The 9,427-nt window shown below is 53.9% G+C and overlaps 2 protein-coding genes across 3 annotated transcripts; both read left to right on the top strand.

The window, feature by feature from the left end:
* The first annotated feature begins 45 nt into the window (after positions 1–45).
* LOC121445821 (probable ATP-dependent RNA helicase DDX41) lies at positions 46–2,747 on the top strand. The gene is made up of 8 exons (XM_041647964.1): positions 46–308; positions 852–983; positions 1,228–1,299; positions 1,543–1,639; positions 1,778–1,927; positions 2,013–2,084; positions 2,197–2,307; positions 2,446–2,747. The coding sequence occupies exons 1-8, from the start codon at positions 96–98 to the stop codon at positions 2,580–2,582; spliced, it is 984 nt and encodes a 327-aa protein (XP_041503898.1). The 5' UTR covers positions 46–95; the 3' UTR covers positions 2,583–2,747.
* Positions 2,748–3,095: 348 nt separating this feature from the next.
* Positions 3,096–9,188, top strand: LOC121445822 (docking protein 3). 2 transcript variants are annotated; one of them, XM_041647965.1, is made up of 5 exons: positions 3,096–3,201; positions 5,581–5,886; positions 7,875–7,971; positions 8,062–8,234; positions 8,332–9,188. In XM_041647965.1, the coding sequence occupies exons 1-5, from the start codon at positions 3,112–3,114 to the stop codon at positions 9,016–9,018; spliced, it is 1,353 nt and encodes a 450-aa protein (XP_041503899.1). In that variant the 5' UTR covers positions 3,096–3,111; the 3' UTR covers positions 9,019–9,188. The 2 variants fall into 2 exon arrangements, with proteins under 2 accessions (XP_041503899.1, XP_041503900.1); XM_041647966.1 differs by lacking the exon at positions 3,096–3,201 and adding an exon at positions 4,634–4,717.
* Positions 9,189–9,427: the final 239 nt, after the last annotated feature.

The raw sequence follows: 9,427 nt of genomic DNA, 5'->3' as shown, positions 1-9,427 counted from the left end.
AAACAGCACTGTGCATAGGCTAGCACGGGGGATGTGCTGAGAGGCAGGGAAAGAAACAGCATCAGCAGAAGGCAAAGTGGGCCTCTTAGCAGGTGATGTCTCGGAGAGCCAGGCAGCCCGAACTGCAGGGTTTCTCCATTTTCAGTGGTGTCCACATGATGGTAGCCACGCCTGGACGCCTCATGGATTTGCTCCAGAAGAAAATGGTCAGCCTGGACATCTGTCGCTACCTGGCCCTGGATGAGGCTGACCGCATGATCGACATGGGCTTTGAGGGTGACATCCGTACCATCTTCTCATACTTCAAGGTACCTGACCCCTGCCTCACCCAGGCACTCCTGCAGAGACATGTGCATACTTGACCTGCAGAGGGTCTCTGCTTTTTGGGGTCTATGTTTCAGCTGTCCAGCATCCTCAGACCCCATCCCCTGTGTGCCCTCCATCTACCCCTGCATGCCCTTAGCTCAGTGGTTCTCGACCTTCCTAACGCTGCAGCCCCTTAATACAGTTCCTCATGTCACAGTGATGCCCAACCATTAAATTATTTTTTTAAAGATTTTATTTAATTTTATTTTATGTGCATTGGTGTTTTGTCTTCATTCATATCTGTGTGAGGGTGTTAGATCCCCTGGAACTGTAGTTACAGATGGTTGTGAGCTGTCATGTGGGTGTTGGGAATTGAACCTCAGCCCCCAATAAAATTATTTTTGTTGTTATTCATAGCTGTAATTTTGCTACTGTAATGACTTGTAAATATCTGATATGTAGGATGTCTGATACAAACCCCCAAAAGGGTCATGTCCCACAGGTTGAGAACCACTGCCTTAGTCCCTGTCCCCACACTCCCTCAGGGCCAGCGGCAGACCCTGCTCTTTAGTGCCACCATGCCAAAGAAGATTCAGAACTTTGCCAAGAGTGCCCTGGTAAAGCCTGTCACCATCAATGTGGGACGTGCTGGAGCAGCCAGCTTGGATGTCATCCAGGTAGGCAGGCACTCCCAAGGAGCAGAGTCTTAACAGTACAGACTGAAGCTAGCCACTCTCCCCTGATGTTAACTGAAGAGTCCACCTTCTGACCTTTAGCCAAGGCCATTCTTAGGCTGCCCAGCCCTTCAATGGCAAGAGGCTTCTGGTCACCTGGACTAGACTGGGGACCAGCTGCAGTGTCAGGGCCATGACTGGTGAGCCTAACCTTGGGATCATCTGACCTGGCCCCCTATGGTGGCAGGAGGTGGAATACGTGAAGGAGGAAGCCAAGATGGTATACCTGCTCGAGTGTTTGCAGAAGACACCCCCACCTGTGAGTACAGCTGGACTAGGCTGGTCCCTGGTTCCCAGAGTTCCCAGGATGAGAGATGATGGTAGGGATCTATGCTGGGGGACTCGGGGTGATGCCCTCTGACTAGAGCTGGCCTTTCTGGGCAGGATCTATGCTGGGGGATTCGGGGTGATGCCCTCTGACTAGAGCTGGCCTTTCTGGGCAGGATCTATGCTGGGGGACTCAGGGTGATACCCTCTGACTAGAGCTGGCCTTTTTGGGCAGGTGCTCATTTTTGCAGAGAAGAAAGCGGATGTGGATGCCATTCACGAATACCTCCTGCTCAAGGGGGTTGAAGCGGTGGCCATTCATGGGGGCAAAGGTCAGGATGGTTACTTCACTGGCATAGACCTGCTGTCATGACGGCTCTGTGCCTTCCCATTCCCTGCCCCTGCCTAGCCAGCCTTTGCTACTCCCAACATTGCTACTATAGTTCTGACACATAGCTCACCCACCCTAGACCAGGAAGAGCGGACCAAGGCCATTGAGGCATTCCGGGAAGGCAAGAAGGATGTCTTAGTGGCCACAGATGTGGCCTCCAAAGGCCTCGACTTTCCTGCCATCCAGCACGTCATCAATTATGACATGCCTGAAGAAATCGAGAACTATGGTAGGAGCCCAGGATATTGGTGGGCTGACCAGGATGAGGGCCAGGCGTCCAGATAGTGGGCTCGAGGCTGTTCCTTTCATTGCAGTACACCGGATTGGCCGCACCGGGCGTTCAGGAAACACAGGCATTGCTACCACCTTCATCAACAAGGCCTGTGGTGAGTCTATCTGCACAGCTACTGTGGTTCTACTTTGGGTCCTCCATATGTAGCTATCTGGGTTCTAGTTCCAGTTTGGAACCTGATGGTGCCTGTTATCCCTTTTCCTTAGACGAGTCAGTGCTCATGGACCTCAAAGCCTTGTTGCTGGAGGCCAAGCAGAAGGTGCCGCCTGTCTTACAAGTGCTGCACTGTGGGGATGAGTCCATGTTGGACATTGGAGGTAAGTGAGGAGCCCCTCTCCAGTGTGCGGCTGGGTAGCCTGGGGCTGGGAACCAGGAAACCAGTCCAGGCCGGTAGGGTCAGTCTGGGGTCAAGATCAAGATCCTGTGACCTTGCTAACCCTTCTCTCCATTCCCAGGAGAACGGGGCTGTGCCTTCTGTGGAGGCCTTGGCCATCGGATCACTGACTGCCCCAAGCTTGAAGCTATGCAGACCAAGCAGGTCAGCAATATTGGCCGCAAGGACTACCTGGCCCACAGTTCTATGGACTTCTGAGCTGTCTCTTCCCTCCTCTCCCCAAGAGGCATCAGTCCCAGGACTCCAGCCAGGCATACACCAGCTCCCTTGGCCCAGCTGGCCTGGGCCACCCCAGTGCCCCCAGAATTACTATTTTTGTTCTCCTTTCCCGACTGCCATTAAAGCACAATCCCTTCTATCTCAGACCAGTGCTTCCTCTTTCTCACCCATTGCCCCCCATTCCTGGACAAGCCTCACCCTCTGCTCCAGTACCATCCTGAGACAAGACATCAACATTTTCCAGAGTTGCCAGACTCATAGAAATGACTGCCTGGCTGCTGTCCCGGTCTGGGGGCTCATGATAATTGGCCAGGAATGCCCAAAAACTCAGAGGAACCACAGCTGGGGCTCATGGGGAAATGGTGGTGTCCTTGGTCTCTCTGCCATCTGACACTGCTACTGTGTCTCCTGTGATGGCTCCAGAGCCTCTGAAGCCTCTGGCTACCCCTCCCTGCCGTGCAGGCTCCCAGCCAGAAATCCTCTGTTCCATCTGCAGAGGAAGTGGTAGATGCCACAGAACTGCCGTTCTGGTCACAGACACCCCCTGCCTCTGTTCTGCCCCATTCTTTACTGGGCTATAAGGACAGAAATGAACCAGGTAGGTGCTGCCATAACTGGGGAGCCTCCGGTAAGCCTCAGACATGCAGATGCCTGTTGCAAGACTAGCCTACCAACCCCGACTTTAGACTTGCCGCAAGAGGGGGCAAAGAAACGGCACAGCAGTAGCCAGGTACCTCAGTTCCTCTGCGCCAGGAACATTATGCCGATTCAGCAAAGATGGCAGTTGCTCAACCCATGTTTGTCACTTAGTGTGTGGCCTCTGGCAAGTTACTTAACCTATCTGAGCCTTAATTTCCTCATTGTTGAAATGTCGATGAGAATGCAAAGGCTAAGACAGGCCGTGTGAGCTTAGCCACCCAGATCATTGTGGGCAAGGAGCCAGGAGCCCACGGCTCCTTGAATGTATTTCCATGTCTGCTGTGTGATCCCGAAAGAGCATTTCTCAGTCTGGTCACAGCGTCCTTTCCCAAGGTGACATTGCATGAGTGACAAGACACTTCCATAATTCATATTCATGCACAGCCCCAACAGAGGGCTCCAGCAAGGCAAGTGGGGAGGTGTGGGGGAAAGACTGGGCAGGAAGCAAAGCTTTGAGGAACATGTGACCTCCCTGGGGAGCACACTGGGGGCCTGCCACCCACAGTCAACATGACAAGCAGTGACCCTGGATGTAGAGCCTTGTGGACTGCTGCCTGGTGCGCTGTGGGGGTGCTTCGCTCTCCAACCTTAGAAAGTGGTCAGGGAAGGCCTCTGGGAAGAAGCAGCCACCTCTGGCAGGAAGAGCAGTGGTAAGGGGCGCACAGAAGGGACTGGTGTGAAAAAATACAACTCAGGAAGTAAAGGCAAGAACATGGGATGGAGTGGCCCAGACTAGGCTGAAAGGGAATCGGAGGGTTGGTGGACGCAGCCAAGGTGGGCCAAGGTCGGGTGAGGATGAAGAGGAGAAACTGAATTTCAGAAATGTTTATGATTGGGCAGGGAATGTCACTCGGTGATAGAGCAATGGCCTTAGTGTACCCAAGGTCCTGGATCACGCCAATACTGCTAGAGAGGCTTGTAGACCTCGGAATGGCAGACAGGAGTTCAGCAGTCTGGAGAGAGGGGGGTCCAAGGATGGGCCAGGGCTGTGTAGTTCCCATACTCGGGGTGCACAGCTTCCTGGGGATGGGGGAGGGCTCAGAACTTGTGACTCAGGGCATCCATCCTGTGGTCAGACACTCACGGCCAGCTGATGCAGGTGCATGCGCAAGAGGCCATAGCCCCCAGTGGCCTCATGCTCCCGTAGGCAGGTGTGGTCTCAGAACACGAGAACCCCAAGGGAGAGATTGGTTCTGACAGCTACCCCTTCAGTGAAGACCAGGCTCCCCTCCCCCTGTCCCTGCAGCTGTCACTGGACAGAGTGAGGGGGAAGTGGCCAGAAGGGGAAGTAAGAGGGTTCCCGTCCAGCCAGTCACCAATCTCCTCGGGTCTTCAGAGCAGCCGTGGCCATGGAGTCTGTGGAGACCCCTGTCAAGGATGGCGTCCTTTACCAGCAGCACATGAAGTTTGGCAAGGTGGGAGCCCCAGGCTGCCTGACAGCCGTGGGCAGAGGAAGAAACTTCTGCCTACCTAGACAGCCTGTCTAGACATGCGAGAACTGGGAAGGGAATCTGGGTGGGCTGAAACCTGGGAATTTGGGAGTGGAGGTTCTTGGCCTGAGATTAGGGCTGGAGCTTCCTTTCTAAGATGGCCTCAGAGATGCCAAGACCATGGTCCTAAGAACAGAAACCTATGTGTATGATAGCTCCAGAGCTCCTGGAGAAGGTCAAGGTCTGAGGGGCAGGAGTCTCCCAAGGATGGAGCAGCACCCTGCAGACCAAGACGGGGTCTCCAGATACTGGGGAGGAGAGGGGTTGGAGATTCATTGTGCTCCTTGAGCATCAGACTCTACACCGACAGTTCAGCTGCAACTGCTCCCTGGGTAGAAAAACTGTTTTCTTTGCTAGGTATCATTTGCATGTTTCCTTCCTTAGCAGCCCGAAGCTGAGGCCTCCTTCCCACCACACCCAGCCCATGGCCTAAGTGCCCTTTTCGGTTGGGGCTGGCAATAGATAGCTTAACGGCGGTGTCAGCTGACCCGCCCCAACCACTAGATACTTTACAGACAGTCCAGGAGAAGTCCAGGCTTATATTCTCATGACCTTGATAGGCGAGCTATGAAAGTCATTCAGAAAAGGGCAGGGAGGGTGGGATTTGAACTCGAGCTTGACCAACCCTAAATACAGACTTCTTCCTGCTTACCTTTGCCGGAGCAAGACCTCCTTCCTTTGTACCCTAAAGTCTTACGGAGGCAGAAGCAAGGCGGCCAGTTGCTCAGCAGCTTGTACACAACCAAGTAGAAGGGAAGCCTTCTTCCCAACGGTGTCTCTCTTTACAGAAATACTGGCGGAAAGTGTGGGCTCTACTGTATGCAGGAGGCCCATCAGGTGTAGCTCGGCTGGAAAGCTGGGATGTTCGTGATTGTGGCCTGGGGCCAGCAGGCGACAGATCTGTAGGGCCTGGCCGTCGAGGCGAACGTCGGGTCATACGTTTGGCTGACTGTGTGTCTGTTCTGCCGGCCGATGGAGAGAATTGTCCCAGGGACACCGGTGCCTTCCTGATTACTACCACTGAGCGAAGCCACCTGCTGGCTGCACAGCACCGCCAATCATGGATTGGCCCCATTTGCCAGCTGGCTTTCCCGGTGAGTGTAAAGTGATCTGGCCTGCGGGGACCACCTCACCCCTCCTACTCATGTGCTTGCTTAGCCAGATTCTGCCACTTGGTAAGCAGTGCCAAAGTCTAGCAAATCTGAGCAACAGTTCAGAAACCCACAGAATGATCTCAGATCCCCATGTATGCTATAGGAAAACCAAACATTAGATCAGGAGACCTCTCTAAGGAGGAGACAGTGGGCGGAGCCTGCATGACAGGTGAGAACTCACCCAGGCAGAGGTTTGAGAAAGGTGTCTAAGACACAATGACAAATATTGTAATGCTGGTGTCGTGGGCAAAAGCCCTGGGGCAGGGAAACATGGCATGTTTGAGGAGCAGAAAGTAGGCCAGCCAGTAGCTGAGGCACACAAGAGTCAGTACATTTGGGAAGTTCAGTGAGCGCCTGTTGAAACCACCTTGGGCCATGTGTGGGTTGGAGGTTTTATACTGAATCAGAGCAATGGCTTTGGAGTATTAAAACCAGAGGCTAGTGGTTCTGAAGATTCAGGGTTCATGATAGAAAGACAAACAAGCCTGGCAGTTCCTCAGAAAGCTAATCTTAGAGCAGCTGGGGAGATGGCTCAGCGGTTAAAGCACTGGCCCCTCTTGCAGAGGGCCTGGGTTCAATTCCTAGCACCCATATGGCAGCTCATAACTGTTAAGTCTCAAGGGATCAGACCCCTTCTTCTAGCCTCCATGGCTACTGTACACTTGTAGTCAACAGACACATATGTAAGCAAAAAACCCATACACTTAGCAATAAGTAATAAACGTTTTTTAAAACCAGTCATGGATTACCATATGGCTGCAGTTCCAGATTCATGCATCACCAAGAGAATGAAAGGAGATGTCCAGGCAAAGTGTGCCCACCAGTGCTCATGGCAACACTAGTCACCATTGCCAAGAGATGAGACCACACAGGGCCATCCCCTGATGAAGACTTAAACAGAACCATAAGCTAGGCAAGGTGGTCCAGGCCTGTGACCCCAGCGTTTAGAAGGTGGAAGTAGAAGGTTCAGCAATGCAAGATTATCCTTGGCTATGTGGCCAGTTCCAGGCCAGCCTGGGCTACTTGAGACCCTGCCTCAAAAACAAGACCAAAAAAAAAAAAAAACAAACCAGCCTGGGAACAATATGACAGGAAAGAAGCTAAACACAAAGGGTAGCACGTAAGAGCTTTAAAAACATCCCTATGATATGTCCACAACAACCAAATCCATACAGACAGTGCAGGTGCACGGTTGCCAGGCGCTGGGGGGCGGGGGGTGGGTAGTGACGGCTGATGGGCACTGGATCGTCATTTGCCATGATGATGAGCTCTGGAATTTGGTGCTGCTATGGCTACACAACCTTGTGACTATACTAAAAACCACTGAATTGTTCCTTAAAATAGTGATGTTGATTTGTACCAATTGTTTCTAAATTAAGAAATGCACAGGATGAAAGGAGGTGGGGTTTGGCTTTGGCTGTGCTCATGGATCAAGATAGCTATGGTGGTGGACAATTAGAACCTGAAAGAACTGTGAGTCCGGTCCTGTAATGGAAGTCAGGGAAGGTCAGGGGTGACCTGCAGATGGCGATAGTGAGATGATTGGCCAAGGCTGGACTATTACTTGAGGCTGCCTGCCCCCCACTTCCTCGCCTCTTCACTGAAGCATGCTGTCAAAGCCATAAGGAAGCCAGCCCAGCCCCTGGCCACACATAGGGGCTGTAGAAATATCCCCTTGGTACGTTAGAGCACTAGGAACACCCTTGCACTACAGAGATGGCTGTGCTCCAAGATCAGCACCCTCAGGGGAGCCCAGTGGGGATTGTTGCCCCATGATGCAGATGGGAAATGACGCAGGAGAGCCCAGAGCCCTGCAGAGTGTGAGGCAGAGTGCACGGGAGCTGTTGCCTGATGACCCCGACCCCGTGGGAGAGGTGGCGGGGAGGAACAGGTCGGGCTCTAACTGACAACGCAAATCTGTTCCTCAGGGCACCGGAGAATGTTCTGGATCAGGACAGGCTGAGACTCCAAAAAGAGGCTTTGTTCCCATGGAGGAAAACTCTATCTACTCCTCCTGGCAAGAAGGTGACTCAGGGAAGACCCCAGGGCAGCCTTACACACACCCCAGCCGTGGTCTCTAAGAACTGATGAAATGTCCTTGCTTCCTGAGTACAGTGGCCGAGTTTCCAGTGGTCGTACAGAGGACGGAAGCCACCACCCGCTGCCAGCTGAAAGGCTCCTACCTCCTGGTGCTGGGCCAAGATGACATTCAGCTTCGGGAGACTTCTAACCCCCAGGCCTGCTACAGCTGGCCCTACCGTTTCCTGCGCAAGTTCGGCTCCGACAAGGTGAGGTGCTGGCCAACCTGACGGGTCCCTGTAGGGAAAGGTGGTCAGTGTCCTGGCTCCTCAGCCACTGACCCCTGCCTGTGTCTCTCGCATGCAGGGCGTGTTCTCTTTTGAGGCCGGTCGCCGCTGTGACTCGGGCGAGGGCCTTTTTGCCTTCAGTAGTCCACGTGCCCCAGACATATGTGGAGCTGTGGCTGCAGCCATTGCCCGCCAGCGGGAACGTATTCCAGAGGCAGCCACATCCCCACCCTGCCCCCTGCCTCGGGCCCTCTCCCTGCCCTCCCTAGAGCCCCCTGGAGAGCTTCGGGAAGTGGCCCCAGGGTTTGAGCTGGCCACTTCCAGAAAGCTGCCTGTGGCCGATCATGGGCCTCAAAGCCTGCCACTGCTGCTCAGTCCTACACAAGAAGAAACAGTATCCGGTCTCTATGCGTCTGTGTGTAAGCGGACCAGCAAGCCCACAGCCACTAGAGAGCACCTTTATGAGAACCTGTGTATGCTGGAGGCCAGTCCTGGGCTGTCCAATGGGGGTCCTAAGTCCCAAGAGGGCCCTCCTGGCCACAGCCCCCTATCCAGCCCCATCTATCACAACAGTGAGGACCTGAGTTGGCCTGGCTCTGCCCAGGACAGCAGCTTGGAAGCCCAGTACCGGAGGCTGCTAGAACTGGAACTAGATGAGGCTGGAGGAGCTAGCCGCTCCGGTGTACAGGCAGGCATCAAGGCCAAACTGGTGACCCTGCTGACCCGTGAACGGAAGAAGGGCCTTGCTCCCTGTGACCGGCCCTGAAGGCCTGTGCAGTGACCACAAGACAGAGGTGATCTAGGAGCCCAAGGGAGCAACTTTAAACATAGCCTCTGTCTGCTCCGACCTGCAGGGAGAAGCCAGGCAGTGGGGAGGAGCCACTTGCTGCCCCACCCACTCCCAGTGGACAGTGTACAGATTGATGAATAATAAAGCTTGCCTACCAACTTCCCTCCCTTCTGCCTATGGCCCACAATCCACGCTACCTTGCTTTCGCCTGGGTCCCCAACGAAACACCGTATGCTAGTGTTCATTATAGCAAACTCCAGGCCCTTATGCTGGGCCCAGAGACTGAGCGTCCTGAGCTGACTTCAGCCACCACTGAGCTAAAGTCTACTTGAGCAGATGGACAAGAGGTGGTTTGGGCTCTGTGTGGTTCTGTGTAGCAGGAACA

This window comes from Microtus oregoni, unplaced genomic scaffold (genome assembly GCF_018167655.1).
Source record: "Microtus oregoni isolate MIOR12 unplaced genomic scaffold, Mior012 001026F_ref0000419, whole genome shotgun sequence".
Taxonomy (NCBI): Eukaryota; Metazoa; Chordata; class Mammalia; order Rodentia; family Cricetidae; genus Microtus; species Microtus oregoni.
Note: the sequence above shows the minus strand (reverse complement) of the source record. Positions and strands in the feature narration are given on the sequence as shown.

What these genes read in the sequence shown, in the direction of transcription:
- LOC121445822 (XM_041647965.1), top strand. Translation starts at nt 3,112, where the DNA reads ATGCCACAGAACTGCCGTTCTGGTCACAGACACCCCCTGCCTCTGTTC. An exon ending in TTTGCCAGCTGGCTTTCCCG is followed by an intron (nt 5,887 to 7,874) that starts GTGAGTGTAAAG and finishes TCTGTTCCTCAG; the next exon opens with GGCACCGGAGAATGTTCTGG. An exon ending in CTACTCCTCCTGGCAAGAAG is followed by an intron (nt 7,972 to 8,061) that starts GTGACTCAGGGA and finishes TCCTGAGTACAG; the next exon opens with TGGCCGAGTTTCCAGTGGTC.
- LOC121445821 (XM_041647964.1), top strand. Translation starts at nt 96, where the DNA reads ATGTCTCGGAGAGCCAGGCAGCCCGAACTGCAGGGTTTCTCCATTTTC. An exon ending in CCAGCTTGGATGTCATCCAG is followed by an intron (nt 984 to 1,227) that starts GTAGGCAGGCAC and finishes CTATGGTGGCAG; the next exon opens with GAGGTGGAATACGTGAAGGA. An exon ending in TGCAGAAGACACCCCCACCT is followed by an intron (nt 1,300 to 1,542) that starts GTGAGTACAGCT and finishes CTTTTTGGGCAG; the next exon opens with GTGCTCATTTTTGCAGAGAA.